The 23,819-nt window shown below is 37.8% G+C and overlaps 1 protein-coding gene across 3 annotated transcripts in view; it reads right to left on the bottom strand.

Annotated features, from left to right (window-relative positions):
• DCAF4 (DDB1 and CUL4 associated factor 4) overlaps window positions 1-5,109 on the bottom strand; it is a 28,917-nt gene extending 23,808 nt beyond the window's left edge. The window contains exons 1-2 of one of the 3 annotated variants that reach the window (XM_074235791.1): window positions 4,826-5,109; window positions 2,368-2,470 (exon numbers count right to left, since the gene is read on the bottom strand). In XM_074235791.1, the coding sequence (XP_074091892.1) occupies window positions 2,368-2,468 (101 nt within the window). In that variant the 5' untranslated portion in view covers window positions 2,469-2,470; window positions 4,826-5,109. Of the gene's footprint in view, window positions 1-2,363; window positions 2,471-4,825 lie in introns of all 3 variants that reach the window. The other 2 variants (XM_074235792.1, XM_074235790.1) reach the window with 2 other exon arrangements.
• Between the last annotated feature and the right edge of the window lie 18,710 nt (window positions 5,110-23,819).

The raw sequence follows: 23,819 nt of genomic DNA on the forward strand, positions 1-23,819 counted from the left end.
CTCAGACATTTAATAATTACCTAGCTGTGTGGCCTTGGGCAAGCCACTTAACCCCATTTGCCTCACAAAAAACCCTAAAAAAAAAAAAAAAAATCAGGAAGAAATAAAAGTATAGCAAAAAAAATTAGAAGAAAATGTGAAATATCTCATTGGAAAAACAACTGACCTCAAAAACAGATTCAGGAGAGATAATTTAAATATTATTGGGCTATCTTTAAAGTCATGAGCAGGAAAAGAACCTAGACTTCATTTTCCAAGAAATAATACAGCAAAATTACTCTGAGATCCTACAAGCAGGGGGTAAAATAGAAATTGAAGGAATTCACCAGAAACTTCCTGAAAGAGATTCCAAAAGAAAAACTTCCAGGAATATTATAGCCAAATTCCAGCACTCCCAAGTCAAAGAGAAAATACTCCAAACTGCCAGAAACAAACAATTCAACTACCATGGCACTATAGTCAGGATTACATAGGATCTGGCTGTATCTACATTAAGGGCTTGGAATATGATATTCTAGAAGGCAAAAGATTTTGGTTTATCGACAAGAATCAACTACCCAGCAAAACTGAACATTCTCTTTCACGGGAAAAGCTGGACTTTCAATGAAATAGGGGACTTCCAAGCTTTCCTATTGAAACAACCAGAGCTGAACAGAAAGTTTGATCTCCAAGTACAGGACTCAGGTGAACCATAGAGGTGGTGGACAAGAAGGACTTATTATGAGGAACTTAATGATGATAACTGTTTGTATTCCTGCATGGGAAGAAGATACTGATAACTCAAATGAACTTTCTCATTTATAAGAGCTGTTAGAAGGAGCATATATAGACAATGCACAGGAAGGAGATGAATATGATGGTATAATATAGTAATAAGATGGAGTCAATGGGTGATAAAGGAAAGTACTGGGAGGAAGGGAAAGGAGAGGAGGAAGGGGCTAAGGGATTTCACATAAGAGTCAAGAAAAAGCTTTTTGAATGGAGTGGAACAGGGCAAGACGAGGGGGAATGAATGAACCTTCGTTCTCATCAGAAATGGCTCAGAGAGGAGATAATACTTAATAGGGTATAGAAATCTATCTTACCCTAGAGTAAAATGAGAGGGAAAGGGAAGGGATAAGGAGGATTGGGGGGGAGTAGATGACAGAAGAGAGGGAAGACTGTGGGAGAGGGTACTCAGATTCAACAGTCTTCTGAACAGGGACAGGATGAAAGGAAAGAGAAACTAGAATAAATGAGAGTGGGTACCAAGAGTGGAGGGAAATAGATTTAGTAATAGTAACTGTGGGAAAAATATTGAAACAACTTCTCTGGTAGACTTATGATAAAGGCAACTCATCCCAGAGACTGTGCCGTTAGAATATGAACATACTGAAGTACACTTTTTTTTCCTCTCTATTTTTGAGGTTTCTCATCTTTCTGGGATGGAGGGTTTATGTTTACTCTCACAAGATTATTTTAATAATATAAAGTAAATAAACAAAAAAAAAAGAAAAGAAAATATTGTGTGGCAAGGCCTTTCCCCCAAGGACACCGGGTTACTCCATTACATAAACAATGACTAATTTTTCTGTACAAGTGTTACACATTGGCATGCTTTTAAAATTTTACCATGGGATTGATTTGAAGAAGCTACATTATATTATTATACTAACTGCCTATGGATGTGCCTACTATTGTTGGAAACAAATAATTTGGTGGTATTGATACTTGACATCCATTGTCACCATTGTCTATTGTTAAATATCTATTCATTCCAAGAAAGGAGAATTTATTGGGTGGAAATTGATGATGATTGTTCCCTTTGGGAATCTTTCAGAAGTAGGTGTAGTAAAGTCTCTCTTTATTGACTCAGGACCCTAACATTCTGAGGACCATGTATGTATCTGAAGAAAGTAGTGACATCAAGTACAGTTACAAACCCTTCTATTCTATGATGTGGTAAATACCAATCTTTCTTTTCAACAGAGCACTGGGTAGAATGAGTAGAAATAAAGAAGTTGAATGTATTTGGGTATGGTGATGCTATTTAACTCTTACATTCCATGGACATTCATTTTTTCCCTCTAGGATAATTCTGCCCAAAGGGCAAAGATCTTGTAGTCTTTCTCAGACTTTTGTTGAATGGAGGAAATTAGTTTCATAGAAGATTGTACCTTTGGCTGTAAAATAACAAATACTAGCAGGAAAAATTCTATTAAGCAGCTGGTGACTGTAAGAAGTTAGAAACAAAAGTGACAATAGTCACAGGCTTAAAAATAAAAGAAATCACATACCAATTGCAAATAAGGAGTCAAAGTTTTTCAGCCAAGGCTGAAAAAAAAAAAGAAACCTAGGACAAAGGCTGACTCCCATCATTATACCTGCCTTTCATTAGAACTACGTCTTCTGTTCCAGCAACAGGCACTACTCTGCCGGTAACTGCTTTTCCCATATTTCTCTCTGCTGTGTGAACCTCTTTTCTTCATTTCTGTTCAAAGGAATAAAGAACAAAAGACTCTTCTGAGTACTTGGCATCATGTACAGGGCATACCCTCATGCATGTATTATCATCTTCCTCCATCCATCCCTATAAGATTTTTGGATCTCTGCTCTCTTATCTGCTCCAACATCACCTAGAGAACTGGAAATATTGTTATAATGGAAATGATTAACTGTTAATCATCCAAGAGGGGATGGATAAGCATAGCTTGAACAACTGAAATCCATCCAGAACTCCCATACCTTTGGAAAGGATCAAGGAAATTACAAAAGGTAGGCAGCAAAGCGTGAATAAAAAGGATCACAATAACCCACCCTACATGTTACACATGTATTAACATATGTGAAGCATTGAAGCATTCTGAAGATAGTAAAGAGTATATAAATAATAGTTGTTATTTTTTTTAAGGTGCATTGTTGGTCACTTAAGAACAGGCATTTAAAGTTCCTTCGATCTATAAGCACTACAATGGGCACCCTAATATTTCAATGGATTTATATCTAATTGAGGCAATTTCCTTTAACTATGAACATTGAAATCTATCTGGTGTTTTTCATTGCATATAATTCTTATCCATTTTCTCCATAACTTTACCCAAAGGTCCACCCAAAATGTTTAGGGCATTCTTCATATTTTTTTTGTAAGAGATCATGGATTTAAAGCAGAAAGGGACATTAGAAGTCATTTAGTCCAACCTTCTCATTTTAATAAGGAAAATGAGCCCAGAGATATTAAGTGTTTTACTGAAGGTTACACAAATACTAAGTGGCAGCTCTTCCCACTGTACCACACTCTCTCTTTTTAAAGTCAAGTCGCTAAGTCTACAATACTGAACTATACAGTGTATTATTCCTAAGCCTGCTGTTTAGTCATTTCAGCTATGTCCAACTCTTTGGGACCTCATTTGGATTTTCTTGACAAAAATGCTGGAGTGGTTCACCATTTCCTTCTCCAGCTCATTTTACGATAAAGAAACTGAGGCAAACAATTTTAAATTTGACTTGTTCAGGGTCAAACAGCTAGTCTGGGGCCAGATTTGAACTCAGGAGGATGAATCTTCTTGATGTCAGGTCTGGTGCTCTATCCCTTAAACCTCTTAGCTATTAATTCTTTATTTGTGTAATAATTTTATGTAGTTCATAAAAAAACTTTAATATTTCTTGGAAACTACAAGTGTTTTTTCCCACTGAAATAACCCAAGTCCTTGCCAAAGCAAAAGACTTATATCCATAATTAAGTTGGAAGCTGTAGCACAGCCGAGGAAACTGCATGTGACTTACTTTATAATTTACATTTACAAAAAAAAAAGAATAAACATTTATGCTGTATCCCCTTATATAGCAGGTACTGAGATCTTTTTAAAAATTATTTCATGATCAAATAAGTTAATAAAAATAAAAAAATGTATAATTGATTGCTGAAAGAATTAACCAGGATTTTAAGGGAGACAGTTTTCTTATTGTTTATTCTATTTACATATTATTCTATTTACATATAACTTCAGGAAAGTTTATTTATTATTGTATAAATTGTAGCTACTACACCCAGCTACTACAAGTTAAGTGTCTGAAGTTGGATCTTAACTCCGGTCCTTCTGACTCTATCCACTGAGCTGCCTGCCCCCTACCCTCACACAGCAAAATCTCAAGACTTAAAAAAAAATCTGCACAGACTTGGGATCATAGGATTAGAACTGCGACAACCGCTTTTTAAATTCTGATATTTGCTGAAATGAACTTGAAAAAGACAATCCATCCAATATTTATTAGGCGTCTTTTATATCTACATGCATATATATATATGCATATATATGTGTATAATATATGTAAGTTACTGTGCTAGGGCAGGAGGACATAAAAGAAGTATTAAAAAGTCCATTATTTTGTCTGTCAACCCAGGGCAGTATGAATATAGTAAATAAACTCGGGGGAAATGGTGGGGAGACGGGTCAGCAAAATGACCTCGGGGCAGCCGAAGCCTAGCAGGTCCAAGCCACCTGGCTCGCCTGGGCTTGATTCTGAACTTGGGCTTGGGCCGGCTGACCTTCCCCTCCCCCTTCCCAGACAGCGGAGCCTCGGGCTTTTCCGGGTGTGTTTGGGGTCAGTTTCCGCGTCAGTTTCTGCAATTCCCCAAGGAAGACCCGGAAGTCTCCGCGCCCGCCCCCGGCCGCTCCTCTTCCTGCCTGTCAGCACTCAGGGTCAGATGTTCCGGTTTCCGAAGCTGGGGGCCTGCCCCTCCAGGAAGCGACTCTCGGGGGAAGGAAAGACCGAACAAAAAGAGTCTGGATCCCACCTCCCGAACTTTAGCCACCCACGCCGTGCGGGGGGACACCCGCCGCCTTACCTGCTTCACCACTCCGGACGCGGCCTTCCCTTCCACGTGCTCGCTCCCGCCCGTCCCACGCGGGAATCTGCCCCACGTGCTCCGCCCCCGCTTGGACCGGACTTTCTGGGCTTTCCTCCCTTCCCCCAACCCCTCCTCCCGTCCCGGGCCCTGCGAGGCGGGGAAGCGGCTGACAGTGTCGACAGAACGGGAGTGGGCTGGAGGAGCCGGGCTTCAGACGCAGCGCTTCTCTCAACCCCTGCCCCCTCCCAGAACCTAAGCCCAGAAGCTGCCGGGGAAGAGGGTGGAGCTGAGGTGAGAGCGAGCGCGACGGAGCTCGGCGGCAGCCAATCCCTTGCCAGGCACCCACCCACTCCCGAGGCCTCGCAACGGATAGGGCGATGCCTGCCTTCTCATTGGTTGTCGCTGCCGTCAGTCAGCGCGCCGCTCGCCCAGCTGAGGGGAGTCGGGCGGATCCGGGGCGCGGGCGGGGTGAAGGGGATGCTGTCACGTGACGAGGAGGCGGGGCTGCGGTGCCGGGCTCCAGCTGGTGGAGGCTGCCCTTCCCTTTCTCTATTTTTAACCCTTTTTTCCTTGGACTTGCTGATGTCATTTATGTTTTTTGTCACGCCTGTTTCCGAAAAGGATTTGAGGCGGCTTCACAGCTTAAAACGTCTATTTTATATAGACTGGAAACGGACGAAAAATAGCTTAGTTTGGGACCCCCCCCCCAGTCCAGGTGCTGGCTCTCATCTTTAAGATGAGTTTGCACTGGCTTACCTCGGCGCTTCCGACGTAATTAGAGGCTGTGTAACTCAACTCTAGGGTTGTAGCATTAAAAAATGAAAAGAAACAGAGAATTCTACATTCTCCAGCTCCCGAGGTGAAGTAATGAGCGAGGTCGAGCTTTTCATCTGAGCCTTGTGCTTCCTGACAGCTAAAGCACCTCCCCATTTCTCTTTGCGAGATAAAACGAAGAATAGAAATGAATTTGCAGAGACTGACTTGATCTACCAGGATTCTAAAAGGCAATTGGTGTGGCGGATGGATGCGTGGGCAACAATAATTTATTTTCAACGATGTTAAAAAAAAGGTTAAAAACTCAAATAAAACGAGCATTTCCATATGCCGATTTGAATGGGAAAAGTAGATTGCTCAAGAAATTGGGTATCTACCTACTACTGACTTTTCCTTTATTTTTTTTTTTTTTTGCAAGGGGTTAAATGGCTCGCCCAAGGCCACACAGCTAGGTAATTATTAAGTGTCTGGGCTCATATTTGAACTCAGGACCTCCTGATTCCAGGGCCTGTGCGCTATCCACTGCACTACCTAGCTGCCCTGACTTTTTCTTTTAAGTATATAATAAGCTCAACTCTTTAACTTCCAAAGTGGTTCAGTGTCTTACAAGAAATGCTAGTTAAGTGGAGGGTTTTGATACAGATGCTTTTGTGAAAGATGTGGACATAACATGAAATCTTGATTCCTAGAAGGAATTTATTTTTTTTTTAAGGGATCCAAGATGCTTTAGTCCAGTTAAGGAACTTTCTGGTGTTCCCGTTTAAAAGAGATTAAAAAGGGGAGTATATGGATAGAGGATTCTTAATGTTTTTTGAATCATAGACTCTTCTGAGAATTTAGTGAAAAGGTAGAACCCTCCCCTTCTCAGAATAATGCTCTTAAATACATAAAATAAAATAATGTTTCTCTGTTTTCCAAGAAGGCCACAACATCAGGGAGGTAATGCCATGACAAACACATGAATTGGATTTGAATGAGGATGCTGTGCTAAGTCATCAACCTCACTTTCTCCTCCAGAATCATCTGGGTCTAGTGAATAGGGGAGACTGGAGATGGTCTTATTAAGTGACTTGCCCAAGTGGCAAGTGTCTGAGGGCAGATCAGAACTCCAATCCTCCTGAATCCAAGGCTAGCACCACCTAGCTGCCCCATAAAATAAAATAAAATACATTGGATTTCAAAGGCAAGTGTTTGAAAATAGTTATGAACATACTAAAAAAAAATATTCCTGGACATCACATTAGGAAACTCCTAACCTGACAGAAAGGTGGTTAAAACATGTCTCTCAAGGAACTTTATGTGTACAGGAAAATGGAGATAATCTTAGAGGAATGGCATTAAGGATGCTTGGGAAAGGCTTCTTTGAAGAATTCAGAATTTCAGCCAAGATTTGAAGAAAATCAGAGAAGCCAAGAGATGGTCATGCGCAAGGAACAGTAAGGAGAACAATGTCATTAGATCATGCAGAGTATGTGGAGGAAAGTAAGGTATAAGAAGAATAAATAGTGGGGAAGGACCAAATTATAACTTACTTTAGAAACCAAAGAGAAGACATTCTATTTGATCCTGGAGGTAATAAGGAGCCACCAGAGTGTATTTTTTTTTCATGGGGTAAGGCTAATGGAGAGATATGGTCAGATCTATATTTTAGGAAGATTACTTTATTAGCTGAATAGAAGATAGACTGAAGTAGGAAGAAATCCTAAGGATACTGCAGTAGTTTAGATCAGGGATGAAGAGGGCTTCTATGAGAGGAGTGGCTGTATCTGAGAGAAGGGGTTATGTATACCTTAGGACTTGGGTGAGAGAGAATGAGGGGTTAAGGATTACATCTATGATGTTGGTAAAAGAAGTTAAGAATAGGGGAAAAGGAGAAGGTATTGTGGAAAAGATGAGTTCAGTTTTGGACATGCTGAGCTTATGTTTTAGATGCTGAACAGGGAATTGGAAAAGAGGTATAGGAGAATGGATAGGCTGGATGAATAAATCTGAATCACCTTCAAAGAGACTATAGTATTTAAAAAGTTCAAGAGAAATAATCATTTTATTAATAATCCTAGTATATGATTAATATAAAGAATGATGATTTGCCCTCCTCTCTTTTGGACCAAAAGACTCCTCCTTACGCCTTTGGAAGAGTGGGTATTCCTTAGTGTGACAATCAACTCTGATGGTTAACAATTAATGAGAAATGGACTTTACAATGAAAAATGGGCTCACTCCAATAAGGGGCTGGGAAAGTAATATCGAATCACATGTATCATTGGTGCATATGGATGGTAAAATGGGTCACCTCTTTATGTAAGGTAGGAGTAAAGGAGATGACATAATAGAAGGCATCAGAGTGATAGGAGATTAAGAGGAAGGAAAAAGAGGGAGCTTTCAATGAATAGCCTCAATTTCCCCCCCCAAGAAATGTGTGTGAGGCAAGGTTCTCAGTTGAGGCATTGAAGGAGGAGGAACTAGATAGGAAGTTTGAGGAGCGATGAAAATAAATTGTACCTACTGGACTGTTATGAGCATCAAATGAACTGAGGCACATGAAGTACTTTGCAAATATTAAAGAGTTATCTGTATAAATGCAATTGCTAACAACTACTACTTCAGCTACTACTATGGTGGGGAGAGCACTGGACCTGAAATCAGGATTCAAATTTGACCCCAGACACTTACTGGCTGTGTGATCCTGGGAAACTCACTGTTTGCCTCAGTAAAATGATCTGAAGAAGGAAATGGCAAACCACATTTACATTTGTGTTTACATTTATATATTATAACTTGTTCAGTATCTTTTTAAAAATTATTTTATTTATTTTTCCAACCTATATGCAAAGGTAGTTTTCAACAATCATTTTTTGCAAGGTTTTGAGCTTTACATTTTCTCCTCTCCTTCCCTTTCCCCTCTTCCTGATAGAAAGCAATCTAATATAGGCTATAAATGTATAACCTTGCTAAATATTGATCTTTATTAATCATGTTGTAAAAGAATCAAATCAAATCAAAATGGAAAAAAATGAGAAAAAAGACATAACACATAAGACAACTTTTAAAGATTGAAGATAGTAAGCTTTGATCTGCATTTAAACTCCTTCTTCTCTGGATATGGATGGTATTTTTTTATCACAAGTCTTTTAGAATTGTTTTTGATGATTGTACTCCTGAAATGAACAAGTCCATCATAGTTGATCATCACCCGGTGTTGCTTTAGTGTGTATAATGTTCTTCTGATTCTGCTTACTTCGCTCAGCATCAGTTTAGCCAAGTCTTTCCAAGTCTTGTCCCTAAAGATTTCTTATAGAACAATAGTATTCCATCACATTCATATACCACAGTTTATTTAGCCATTTCCCAATTGATGGACATCCTCTCAATTTTCAGTTCTTTGCCACTGTAAAAAGAACTTCTATAAATATTTTTGTACTTGTGGGTTTTTTACCTTTTTTTGTGATCTCTTTGGGACACAGACCTAGTAGTGGTATTACTGAATCAAAAGGTATGTACAATTTTATTGCCCTTTGGGTGTGGTTCCATATTGTTCTCCAGATTGGTTGGATCAGTTCACAACTCCACCAACAATGCATCAGTGTCACAGTTTTCCCACATCCCTTCCTACATTGATCATTTTCCATTTTTAGTCATATTGACCAATCTGATAGGTGTGAATTGGTACCTCAGAGTTGTTTTAATTTGCATTTCTCCAATCAATAATCATATTCTCTAATCAATATCATATAACTATAGATGACTTTAATTTCTTCATCTGCCACTCCTGTTTCTTTACCAAGAAAATTCCAAATGGGGTCCCAGAGAGTCAGACACAACTCAATAACAATTACCATTATTAAGCATTACTTATATAGTGTCAGAATTGAGACTAGAGCAGACGAGTTAAATTCTTGTCTAAGGGACAAAATATAAAGGGTTCAAAGAAGAATCTTATTTTAAAATTGTACATATTTTTAATGATAGAAAAATTCAAATCTTTCTGTTATATAGATATTTATTTTAAAGTCAGATATGTTACAATGAAGTTTGAAAACATTTGCTAGAGATTCATAATCCCTAGGACATATTGAATGCATTGTCCCATCTTAGAAGAGCTTGTGAAAAGATCCCATAATATTGTTTCCCTAAATAGGATGAAAACACTTCTGAGTAGGAACTAATTAATTTTTGCTTTTATATCTCAAGGGCCTGGCATGGTGCTGTGCACATAATATTTGATGTATGTTTGTTGATTGAAATAAAAGTTTTTGCTGGGTGTTTGAGAGATTGATTCACTTAAAATTATATTTTATTTTTTTTTCATCTAGCAAAAATACATCTTTCTTCCCTCCCTTTCTCCCCCTTCCTCAATTGGGAATAAAAGAAAATAAAATCCCTGTTAACAAACAAATATAATAAAGCAACACAAATTTCTACATTGGCTACATTAAAAAAAAGTCTGAATCTGCACAGAATCCTTTACTTCTCAATCAGTAGGTAGTTAGCATGTTTTATCATTAATTCCTAGGAGTCCTGGAGGGTTATGATCAGAGTTCCTAATTCTTTCAAAGTTGTTTATCTTTATTATGATATCATTGTTATTATATAATTTGTCTTCCTAGATCTATATCAGGTCATATAAATCTTCTCAGGTTTCTTGAAAACTATCCCCTTCATCATTTCTTACAGAACATTAGTATTCCTTTACATTTATATATTATAACTTGTTCAGCCATTCTTCCACTTATGGGCACTCCCTTAGATTTCCATTCTTTGTCACCTCAAAAAGAGGTGACATCTTTAATTAGAGTTTGTTTTGTTTAGGATTAATCCCTTTCTTATTTTATCTTCTTCCCTTTCCCTATTATTTCCCCATTCTTCCTTTTCCCTACTATTTCCCCATTGGGTAAAATGTTTTTTTTCTGAATACAATACTAGTTTATGTGTGTGTGTGTGTGTGTGTGTTCCCTCTTTTGGTTAGTTCAGAAGAGAATAAGATTGAAATGTCAGTCATTCTCTTCTACCCTCCTTGTTTATCTAAATACCAGTTTCCAAAACCTTATTCCTTGGAATAATTTTCCCTCACCTCCCTTTCCTCCCCTCTACCTTCTCAGTGTATTCTTCTTCCCTTTTCTTTCCATTCTTAAGATCATCAAGACATTACAGAATTACTAATAGTCCTTGTCTAATTAGACTACTCTTACTTCTGTGGATAATTTAGGTCAGAATTCATGTATCATCTCCTCATATTTGAATATAATCAGTTTATATTGTTTAGTCACTTGTCTCTACTACAGAGGATCAAATTGTTGGAATGCCAAACACTGAGCTTGCCAAAATATTTTATGGAGAACTGACACAGAGCAAACACTCACAGGGTGGGGTTGTGGGGGGGGGGTCAGAAAAAGTGATACAAGAACAGTCTTAAAGTCTTTCAAGAACTTTGGAATGGGTTGGGCAACATAGGAGACAATGGCACAGGACCCTCAGTAAGGTGTGCCCTCATCAGAGAGAATGCTGTGCTCCATGAGCAAGGCAGAGTTGTACTATTTCAAAGGAAACAAATGATGTGAAAGTTTAGAGAATCCACCCCAGGTGTTCACATGCACTATTTGCGTTTGACCTGTGGTAGAGCATTCTGAACTCTTATTGTTCTGATCAGCCACAGTTGGACACATTGTAAGACTAACAAAGTGATGTCATTTTGGTCCTCTTTGAGAACAAAGGACAGCATCCTACCAATCAGTCCTTTGTGATTTTCATTTCTGTTTATCCTTTTGTGTTTCTCCTAATTCCTGTCAAAGTTTCAAAGCTACTCTGGTATTTCCATAAAGAATGTTTGGAAATCTTCTATTCATTAAAGATTCATTTTTCCTCCTGTGGGATTATACTCAGTTTTGTTGGATAAGTTATTCTTCACTGAAAGGTTATCTCCTTTGGCTTCTGCAATATCATGTTACAAGCTCTTGACTTCTTTATAGTGGTAATGCTAAATCATGTTGATACTGACTATGACTCCTTTGTTCTCTAATTCTTTTTTCCTAGCTCTTAGTAGCTCTGAATTGACTTTGGGGTTCCTTGGGGTTTTCATTTAGGGGTTTCTTTCAAATCATCAGTGGATTTTTGCTATTTCCACTTTACTCTTTAGTTCCATAGATCTGGATAGTTTTCTTTTAAGATTCCTTGAAGTAAATATATGCTCTTTTTGAACACAGTAAATTAACATTTATTAAGGACCTACTATGTGCATACTGTGCTAAGTACTAGGGATACAAAAAGATAACTCCTGACTCCAAGGGCTTACTATTTAATGGGGGGAGACAATATCTAAATAAATATATACAAAGCAAGCAATATAGGATGAAAATCCTAAAAAAAACAATATAGGAAAGCTTTCTATAGAGGTTGGGACTTTGGTGATGTTTGTCCTTCATCTTTGTTCTTGAAGAAGATCATGACATCAGAGAGGTGATGTCATGGCATACAAGAGAATTGGATTTGAGTGAGGAGATGCTATACTAAGTCACCAGCCTCACTTTCTCCTCTGGAGTCATTTGGATCCAGTGGCTAGATAGAATCAATTCAAATGGAGATGACCCTAGATATGAGGCAATTAGGGTTAACTGACTTGCTCAAGGTCACACAGTCAAGTAAATGTCTGAGTCTGGATTTGAACTCAGATCCTCCTGACTTCAGGGCCAGGCGCTCTACCCAATCTAGCTACCCTCAATTTTAGCTGGAATTTAAAGGAAACCAAGAAATCAGTAGTTGGAATGGAAGAAGGATAGGCTTGCAAGCATGAAAATCAACCAGAGAAAATACTTGGTGTCAAGAGATAGAGTACAGTATCTTGTTTGTGGAACAGGCAGGGGGCCAGTATCACTGTACTGAAGAGTATGCATTAGGTGTATTAGTATGTATAAGGTATGGGAAGATGTGGAGAGGACTAGGTTATGAAGGACTTTGAATACTATGCAGGCATTTTATATTTGTTCCTGGAGACAACAGGAAGTCACTGGAGTTCATTGAGTAGGAGGGTAAAAATAGTAAACTCATTTAGGTGGTTGAAATAGGGATAAACTTGATGCAGTCACATTTACTAGTAGGCTATTGTAGTAGTCTAGATAATGAGGGCCTGAGGTAGAATGATGACAGTGTCAGCTAGAATTTCTTGATGAAATGAAACAAGAAAGTTTGGAGTATTTTAAAGAGTTAAAAAAATGATCTGAGTGGCAATTTTTGAAAAAGAAATGAAAGCAGGGGTGGCTAGATGGCACAGTGGATAGGGCACCGGCCCTGGAGTCAGGAGTACTTGTGTTCAAATCTGACCTCAGACACTTAATAATTACCTAGCTGTGGGCCTTGTGTAGCCACTTAATCCTATTGCCTTGCAAAAACCTTAAAAAAAAAGAAATGAAAGCAATAGAAGAAAGAATTGGAAAGAGAATTATTAGTTTGGGCAAAAAAGTGCAAAACTTTCCCCAAACAACAAGCATCCTGAAAATTAGAATGAATGAGACAAGAAATATTAAAATAAAGCCAAAAGAGTGAAAAACAGAAAATGTAAGATATCTTTGAGTAAAAACAACTGACCTGGAAAACAAATCAAAGAGGAAAAAGAATTAAGATTTATTAGATCTGTTCCAGAATTCCATTCTATTCTGGCTCCTCCATCAGATTGTCCTCTCTGTTATTCCTACTCTTTTACTTATTTCCAATTTCTCTGCCCACTGACTCATTTTCTACCACCTATAAACATGCCCATGTCTCCCTCATTCTGAAAAAAAACTTTCACTCAATCTTTCCATCCCTTCTATTGCAATATATCTTCTACCCTTTGTATTTAAACTGTCCTAAAAGACCATCTACAATGTATGTGTATATTGTATATACAATATTGCCTCCATTTTCTCTCTTCTCCCTCTCTTCTGACTTCCTATATCTGACTTCAGACCTTATCATTCCACTGAAACCATTCTTACAAAGTTACTAATGATCTCTTATTTGCCAAATGTAATGATTTTTTTTTGGATCCTCAGACTCCTTTACCTTCCTGCAGACTTTGACATGACTGATCAGTCTCTCCTCCTTGATATTCTCTTCTCTTTTAGGTTTTTAGGACATCATTCTTTCTTAGTTTTCTTCCTATCTATCTGACCCTTCTTTCTTTGTCTCTGTTCCTGGATCCTCTTCTGGATCATGCTTTCAACCATACATGTTCTCATGGTTCTGTCCTGGGCCCTCTTCTCTTCTCCCTCTATACTATTTTACTTGGAGCTCTCACGAGCTTCCATGGATTTAATAACCATCTCTCAATGATTCTCAGATCAACCTATCCTGCCTCAGCCTATTAATCTCCAATCTCATATCTCAACTGTCTTTGAGACATCTCAAACTGGATATTCAGAAATCTTAAATTCAATATGTCCAAAATGGAAGTCCTTATCTTTCCCCCTAAAGACACACACACACACACACATACACACACAGTCTCTCCCGTTTTCCTTAGGATTCATCCTGCATCCCTCACTTTCACTCCCTCGTGTCTAAGCTGTTGGCAAGGCTTTCACCTCTGCAACATCAAATCTGACATCAAATAAGGCCAATTAATAAAAAAAGAAACAATACAACATTAAATAATCTGATTTTTAATTGGAGGAAAGATTAGTAACCTTCCAAGTTGGGAGGGGCAGAGTAGCAGGAGCAATTCCCAGAAATCAGAAAAAGAGATATCCCATTCCTTCTAAGTATCTGTGAACAATCAAGGGAACATGGAAACAATAACTGATTGATCAGTATTAGGTCAGTTTCAGATAAGATATATAGGATTTGCTTGAGAGGGAAAATTGTGAGAAAACTGCTTGAATCAATCTTTTTTTCCCCACTTTATTTTATTTTTTTCCAGTTACATGCAAAGATAATTTTCAACATTAATCCATTTGCAAGTTTATGAGTTCCACATTTTCTTCCACCCTCCCTCCCCTCCTCTCTCCCCATGGTAAGAGTTATACATGGAGAATTATTTTACATATTTCCATAAATGCACGTGGAAAATGAATTAGAACTAAGGGAAAAAATCTTGAGAAAGAAAGAAAAAACAAAAGAAATTTTAAAAAAGTGAACACAGTAGGCTTTGCTCAGTATAATATTTTTTTTTCCTGCATATGGATGTCATTTTCCATAGTACATCTCTCAGGATTGTCTTTTATCACTGGACTGCTGAGAGGAGCTGCATCCATCATAGTTGGTCCATATCATATTGTGTACAATGTTCTCCTGGTTCTGCTCACTTCACTCAGCATTACTTCATACAAGTCTTGCCACCTTGCATCAGTCTTTGGATCTGATTGAGTTTTTTATTCAACCTAGGTCCTTATTTAAGGGACTCTAAATAGCTGGTAGAGACCATCCAGCTTCCTAGCTATGCAAGGAGTCAAATCAAGCAATATAATTAGGTTTTCTCTCAATTTCCACAACTGAATAAACTTTTCTAACAAGACAGAATTTGAGCTACACCCATAATTGAATGGAAAGAAAATTGAATTAACTCTAGAATTGCATGGATGGAGTCAGTGTTTACTCATTTCCTAGTTACCCACTTGCTGTCCTAATCCCCACAATTCCTAGAACCTGTGACCTTGCCCTGTTACTTCCTGTTCTGGATCTGTGAACTGGAATTGATCAATAGGTGAAAATAAATGCCAATTGGCACCTGTTTCCATAGTCTGCATGAGGTTGTGATGCCCTTACATGTAGGAAGGTCTGAGATCTTTTTTTTGCCTAAGTGTATAGCCTTTGTCCAGGAAATGGAGTTTTCCATTTTGTTGGAATTTGTCCCCAGTGTCCATAGATTTATCTCTGTCTCCCTATACCAACCTGATCTGAAAAATAACTTGTGATTTTTTTTTCTTGAAGTTTTACATCAGGATTCTGCCTAAGGAATTTTATTTTTGGCTTTTGCAAGGCAGTGGGGTTAAGTGACTAGTCCAAGGTCACACAGCTAGGTAATTATTACATGTCTAAGGTCAAATTAGAACTCAGGTCCTCCTGATTCCAGGGTTGGTGTTCTATCCATTGTACCACCTAGCTGTCCCTGCTTATAGAATTTTTAAAAATCTGTTTGGAGAAGTTTTGGAGCAACCTCATTACTCTTTTTTTTTTTGCTATATCTTTTCTTTTTTTTCCCAATTGATATTTTATTTTATTTTTTCAATTACATGCTATAAAGTTTTTCAACATCCACATGTATATGCATATTTATAAGTTACATAATTTTCTTTCACTCTTCCCACCTCCCTCCTCTCAGCAGTGAACAGTATGGTGAACATTGTACATATTCATTTGTGCTTAACATGATATGTATTAGTCTTTTTCTGCAAGAGAAATTAGAACTAAGGGAAAAGGGAAAAAAACCACGAGATAGGAAGGAAAAACATAAAAAGAAATTTAAAAAAAGTAAAGTGTTCATTCAGATTCTGTAGTTTTGTTGTTGTTGCTGTTGTTTTTTATTTTTTCTTCATCTGGACATGGTTAATATTGTCCATAACAGGTCTTCCAAGTTGTCTTAACTCTCTGAACTGCTGAGAAGAGTTGCATCCAACAAAGCTGATCAACTCACAATGTTGTTATTAATGCAGTGTTTCCCTTGACTCTGCTCCCTTTGCTCAGCATCAGTTCTTTTAATTCTTTCCATGCTTCTCTAGAGTCCTGATTCATGGTTTCTTATGAAACAATAGTACTCTATAATATTCATATACCATAACCTGTTCAGTCAATCCCCAGTTGATGGGCATCTCCTCAACTTCCAATTCTTTGCCATTTTGTACTTGTTACTCTGCCTCTTGGGTTCTAGTATCATTTTCAAAATCTTTGTAGCCTTAGTGTCTAGCTCAGTTTACTATATGAATAAATGTGCATTGGAAGAAATGTAGTATCCAGAGCAAAGGAAATGATAATTATGTTCATATAACAACTGACTGAAAGTCATGTCAAATTCTAGGTGTCAAATTTCCAAAGTAATATTGATAAGTAAATATCCAATAATAAAGGTGATCAGGATGGGGAGGAGACTTGAAATTATATGAAGATAGGTTGAAATGTTTTTAGAAATGTTTAACCTTGGGCAGCTAGGTGGCGCAGTGGATAGAGTACTGGCCTTGGAGTCAGGAGTATCTGAGTTCAAATCCGGCCTCAGACACTTAATAATTACCTAGCTGTGTGGCCTTGGGCAAGCCACTTAACCCCATTGCCTTAGAAAATCTAAAAAAAAAAAAAAAGAAGTTTAACTTTGAAAAGACTAGAAATCTTAATATTTGAAGAATAACTATGTTGAAGAGGGTTTTAGATGTCTATTTGGCTCCAAAGCACAGAATTGAATTGTGGTCATTATTACATACAGATTTGGCTTAATACTAGTAAAACTTGTAACAATAAGAAATGTACAAAAATGAAATAAAGGCTTTTTAGAATGGCAATGATTCTCCATCACTGGAGTTTCAAAGAAGAAGCTGTTTAATTAGTTGTTGGAAGTGTAATCAAAAGGGAATCTCTTTCAGATATAGATTACAATGTAGGAGCTTTGATGTCTCTTCCAAATCTAAAATTCTATGATTTTGTGACACATGAGGATGAGAGACAGTAGAATAAGTCTGTGATTGGAATGGAGTAGTAGAACACCAAAAAATCAATAACTATCGAACAAATGTAACATGTTAAGGGAGTAGTGGATGAGGAAATCAAGGGATGTCCTGAAAGAATATAATTTGTCCTTGGCTATACAGCATGAACAATTTAAGAAGGAATAAAACATTGACACTCACTCCATGCTTTAGGGTAGAATAGACTTCTTTCTGGACTCCTTAGCTGGACTCCATTGGGGTGCATTAAAAGTGATAATAATATGCCCTTTGCTTTTATTCTACATTCCTATAAAAGGATTTCTTTCATGTAAAAATGTTATTAACTTTATGGAATGCTTCCTTCTCATTGGTCAAGCCCATGCTCATTCTCAGCAGGGACTGATACTATCATTGTTTATCTACTTGCCATATGGAGAAGAATCATAGATCCAGGGAAATAAACACTTTTTTTTTAAAAAAGCAAAAAGAGATTTATTAAGAAGTTTTTACAGCAAAAAGAAAGTGATAAAGTTAGGAGAAATTAAAGGACAGGTGGATTTTAGTAACCAGGCAGGCCAGATGCTAGATTAAGGAGCTGGAAGTCAGAAAGAAAGGAATAGGACTATCCAGAATATCCTTAAATGTCCCCTCAGGGTCCATGGGAAAAAAATTGTGTCTTGGGAGTTGTCCAGGGCCAGATTTGGAGAGTTTACCTTTTGGTAGTGGACTTGTATTGGAGAGTTGGATTCTAGTCAGGGTGGTTTTAAGATGCTTTTTTTCCCACCTGCATAATCTAGCTTGCTTTACCAGTGAGAACATGACCAAGGTCAGATTGGAGGTCAAGGTGAAGTGTTTTAATAGAGGGTTAGAAGGATCAATAGAATTACATAATTTTAACAGTGCAAACAAAAGATTTGCAAAATTTGTTTCCAATTAAAGACAATTTTCCCTATGCCCATGATTCCCTGCATCAAAATAACAATAATCCAGTGAGATGCACTTTAAAATTACGTTACTGGGACAATCATTTAATCTCCTTTGGCATCTTATTAATTATAGTCAATGACATCTAAAACCCACTATAAAGTTATCCAGGATGGAGTAATTACAGCTGATTAAAGAGACTGCAGTAGTTCATTTACTGAACATTGGCTTACCACATGCCAAGCCCTTTTTTAGTTCCTAAAGATTATTTTACAGGATTTCAGAGACCATGTTTAATTTTTGGTTTCTCAGTTAGTGCTTGCTAATTTACATTATCTTGCTGTTATAAGTATGAAGACTTAAGTCTTTTCTCTCACTAGTTTAGAGAAAAATGTAACCTATTGATTATTTAAGTTTTTCAAAATTATCTTTTCCATGTTTTACCAGTCCAAGTCATAAGATAATAAACTTGCTTTAGCCAAATGACGTCATTTATTATCAATGGCTCATTATTATAAACACTTAGTCCAGAGTGATTAAAATGGCTTTTATTAAGACATCTTAATAAAAGGGCCACCTCTCTCTCTCTCTTTTTTTTGCTATAATTTTTTTTGGTTTATTTATTTTATATTATTACAATAATCTTGTTGTGAGAGTAAACATAAATCCCCCTCCCCCCAAACAGATGAGAAACCTCAAGAATAGTGAGAGAGAAAAAAGTGTACTTAAATTTGTGTTCAGATTCCAAGGGCTCTGCTTTTGGGATGAGTTGCCTTTATCATAAGTCCACCAGAGAAGTTGCTTCAATATTTTTCCCACAGTTGCTATTACCAGCTATTTTTCCCTCCACTCTGTTCCTTCCCACTCTTGTTTATTTTCTTTCATCCTGTCCCTGTTCAGAAGTGTGTTGTATCTGAGCACCCTCTCCCACAATCTTCCCTCTCTTTTATCACCTACTCCCCTTTCCCTCCTCCCATTTCTCCTTATCCCATCCATTTCCTCTCATTTTACTCTAGGGTAAGATAGATTTCTATACCCTATTAAGTCTATATATATTATCTCCTCTCTGAGCCATTTCTGATGAGAATGAAAGCTCACTCATTCCCCTTTGTCTTGCCCTGTTCCACTCCATTGAAAAAGCGTTTTCTTGACTCTTATGTGAAATCCCTTAGCCCCTTCCTCCTCTCCTTTCCCTTCCTCCCAGTACTTTCCTTTATCACCCATTGACTCTATCTTATTACTGTATTATACCATTATATTCATCTCCTTCCTGTGCACTGTCTATATATATATATATATATATATATATATATATATATATATATATGCTCATTCTAACAGCTCTTATAAATTGAGAAAGTTCATATGAGTTATCAGTATCTTCTTCCCATGCAGGAATGCAAACAGTTTATCATCAAGTTCCTCATAATAAGTCCTTCTTGTCCACCCCCTCTATGTTTCACCTGAGTCCTCTACTTGGAGATCAAACTTTCTGTTCAGCTCTGGTTGTTTCAATAGGAAAGTTTGGAAGCCCCCTGTTTCATTGAAAGTTCATCTTTTCCCCTGAAAGAGAATGTTCAGTTTTTCTGGGTAGTTGATTCTCATTGGTAAACCAAAATCTTTTGCCTTCTGGAATATCATATTCTAAGCCCTACATGCCCTTAATGTAGATGCTGTCAGATCCTGTGTAATCCTGAATATAGAGCCACGATAGTTGAATTGTTTGTTTCTGGCATGTTGGAGTATTTTCTCTTTGACTTGGGAGTTTTAGAATTTGGCTATAATATTCTTGGAAGTTTTTCTTTTGAGATCTTTCAGGAGATGACCGGTCATTTCCCTCAATTTCTATTTTACCCTCTGCTTCTGGGATCTCAGGGTAATTTTGCTGTATTATTTCTTGAAAAATGAATTCTAGGATCTTTTTCTGGTTGTGACTTTCAGATAGCCCAATACTTTTTAAATTATCTCTTCTGGATCTGTTTTTGAGGTCAGTTGTTTTTCCAATGAGATATTTCACATTTTCTTTAGATTTTTGTTTTTGTTGGTATAGTTTTATTTCTTCCTAGGGGCAGCTAGGTGGTGCAGTGGATAGAGCACTGGCCCTGAAGTCAGGAGTACCTGAGTTCAAATCCAGCCTCAGACACTTAATACTTACCTAGCTGAGTGGCCTTGGGCAAGCTGCTTAACCCCATTTGCCTTGTGAAAATCCTAAAAAAAAAAAAGTAAAAAAGATAAAAAGTTTTATTTCTTCCTGATTTCTTGCAAAGTCATAAGCTTCCTTTAGTTCCATTATGCTTTTGAAGGAATTGTTTTCTTCAGAGAACATTTTTATCTCCTTTTCCAGCTGGCTGATTCTGCTTTTCAAGGCATTCTTCTCTTCATTTGCCTTTTGTGTTGTTTTTTCCATTTGGCCTAAACTGGTTTTTAACAATATTTTCTTCGGGATTTTTTTTTGTATTCCTTTCATCACACTGTTGACTTGGTTTTCATGATTTATTTGAATTGCTCTCATATCCCCTCCCAATTTTTCCTCTACCTCCCTTAATTGCTTTTAAAGTCTTTTTTATTTTTATTTTTTTTAGGTTTTTGCAAGGCAGTGGGGTTAAGTGGTTTGCCCAAGGCCACACAGCTAGGTAAGTATTAAGTGTCTGAGGCAGAGTTTGAACTAAGTTCCTCCTGACTTCAGGGTCAGTGCTCTATACACTGCACTACCTAGCCACCCCTTTTAAAGTCATTTTTGAGCTCATCCATAGTCTAAACCAATTTTCTATTTCTCTTGGAGGTTTTGGATACAGAAGATTCAACTTTGTCTTCTTCTGAGTATGTATTTTGGTCCTCCGTGGGACCAAAGTAATTTTCTATGGTCAGATTCTTCTTTTTCTGTTGTTTGCTCATTTCTTCAGCCTATGACTGATTTATCACATTTCCAAGGCTTTGTGGTTTTTTTCTGGTGGCAGGGAGGACAATCCACAAGGACCTTAATTCCTCCAAGATCTTATGAAAAGCTCTGACTACTCTCTTGCCTATTTCTGGTACATGGATGACCACAGACCCTCCCCTCTGCCCTGGAGCTGTCAAGAGGGTCCCTGCTTGGCTATAGTGGTATGGGGGCCCAGACTGCAACCTGGATCTGAGTGTGGACAAATAGCTGAGTCCTGCCCCAGGGAGAGCAGAGAGACCTCTGCAGTCTCCCCTGACCCCCCTTATCATCTATGGACTGCACTCTGGAAGTGCTGGCTGGCTTCCCCAATTCCTGCTGCAGGTTTTCACCTCAGGGCTGCTTTGAGGCTGATGCTCCACTCTGAGCTCACTCTGGTGCAGCAGAGTACTCTTACCACCCCTCCTGGCTTTCCCCGGTGATCACTTGGCCAAGAGGTCTGGAAACTGCCCCCTCTGCCATGGGCCCAGGTGCCTGGTCCGCCTGTGCTGTGGCTCTTTCCAACCCCTGGTCCTGGTGAAAAAGACTTTTCCTGTGGAACTTCTAAGTTGTCTTTTACATGGAAATCGTATCACTCAGTCTTTCTGTGGGTTCTACCCCTCTAAATTTTGACTAGAGTCATAATTTGATGTCTTTTTGAGTTTTTTGGGGAGTGAGTTTCCTGGTAATTCCTGCCTTCATACCTCCATTTTGCCTTCACACATTTTGTTTCTGAGGAGTCTGGAAGCTATCCTTAGATATACATACATGCAAGGGTTGTTTCAAAAGGATCTAGTTTGTTATGTTTGATATCAAGCACTTTATTTCTGTCATAAGGGTTTTTTCCCAAGGCATATTTTGTGTTTTTAGAGGGAACTTTTTTTAAATTTATTTTTATTAAAGATATTATTTGAGTTTTACATTTTCCCCCAATCTTGCTTCCCTCCCCCTCCCCCCCACAGAAAGCACTCTGTCAGTCTTTACTTTGTTTCCATGTTGTACCTTGTTCCAAATTGGGTGTGATGAGAGAGAAATCATATACTTAAAGAGAAGTGTAAGAGGTAACAAGATCAGACAATAAGCTATCTTGTTTTTTTCTAAATTAAAGGGAATAGTCCTTGCACTTTGTTCAAACTCCAAAGCTCCTTATCTGGATACAGATGGTACTCTCCTTTGCAGACAGCCCAAAATTGTTCCCGATTGTTGCACTGATGAAATGAGCAAGTCCTTCAAGGTTGAACATCACTCCCATGTTGCTGTTAGGATGTACAGTGTTTTTCTGGTTCTGCTCATCTCACTCAGCATCAGTTCATGCAAATCCCTCCAGGTTTCCCTGAAATCCCGTCCCTCCTGGTTTCTAATAGAACAATAGTGTTCCATGACATACATATACCACAGTTTGCTAAGCCATTCCCCAATTGAAGGACATTTACTTGATTTCCAATTCTTTGCCACCACAAACAGGGCTGCTATAAATATTTTTGTACAAGTTATCTTTTTACCCTTTTTCCTCATCTCTTCAGGGTATAGACCCAGTAGTGGTATTGCTGGGTCAAAGGGTATGCACATTTTTGTTGCCCTTTGGGCATAGTTCCAAATAGCTCTCCAGAAGGGTTGGATGAGTTCACGGCTCCACCAACAGTGTAATAGTGTCCCAGATTTCCCACATCCCTTCCAACAATGATCATTATCCTTCCTGGTCATACTGGCCAATCTGAGAGGTGTGAGGTGGTACCTCAGAGAAGCTTTAATTTGCATTTCTCTAATAATTAATGATTTAGAGCATTTTTTCATATGGCTATGGATTACTTTGATCTCCTCATCTGTAAATTGCCTTTGCATATCCTTTGACCATTTGTCAATTGGGGAATGGTTTTTTGTTTTAAAAATATGACTCAGTTCTCTGTATATTTTAGAATGAGTCCTTTGTCAGAATCATTAGTTGTAAAGATTGTTTCCCAATTTACTACATTTCTTTTGATCTTGGTTACATTGGTTTTATCTGTGCAAAAGCTTTTTAATTTAATGTAATCGAAATCATCTAATTGGTTTTTGGTGATCTTCTCCAACTCTTCCTTAGTCATAAACTGTTCCCCTTTCCATAGGTCTGACAGGTAGACTAGTCCTTGATCTTCTAATTTGCTTATAGTATTGTTTTTGTTGTCTATGTCCTATAACCATTTGGATCTTATCTTGGTAAAGGGTGTGAGGTGTTGGTTAAATCTAAGTTTCTTCCATATTAACTTCCAATTTTCCCAGAAATTTTTATCAAAGAGGGAGTTTTTATCCCAATGGCCAGACTCTTTGGGTTTATCAGACAGCAGATCACTATAATCATCTCCTGCTTTTACACCTAGTCTATTCCACTGGTCTACCACTCTATTTCTTAGCCAATACCAAACATTTTTGATGACTGCTGCTTTATAATATAATTTTAGATCAGGTAGGGCTAAGCCACCTTCTTGTGTACTTTTTTTTCATTAAGTTCCTGGCAATTCTTGACTTTTTATTTCTCCATATGAATTTACTTACAATTTTTTCTAACTCATTAAAGTAATTTTTTGGAATTTTGATTGGTAGGGCACTAAACAGATAGTTTAGTTTTGGTAGAATTGTCATTTTTATTATATTAGCTCTACCTATCCATGAGCAGTTGATATTTGCCCAGTTATTTAAATCTAATTTAATTTGTGTGAGAATGTTTTATAATTCTTTTCAAAAAGATTCTGAGTCTGTCTTGGCAAATAGACTCCCAAATATTTTATATTGTCTG

This window comes from Macrotis lagotis, chromosome 4 (assembly GCF_037893015.1).
Source record: "Macrotis lagotis isolate mMagLag1 chromosome 4, bilby.v1.9.chrom.fasta, whole genome shotgun sequence".
Taxonomy (NCBI): Eukaryota; Metazoa; Chordata; class Mammalia; order Peramelemorphia; family Peramelidae; genus Macrotis; species Macrotis lagotis.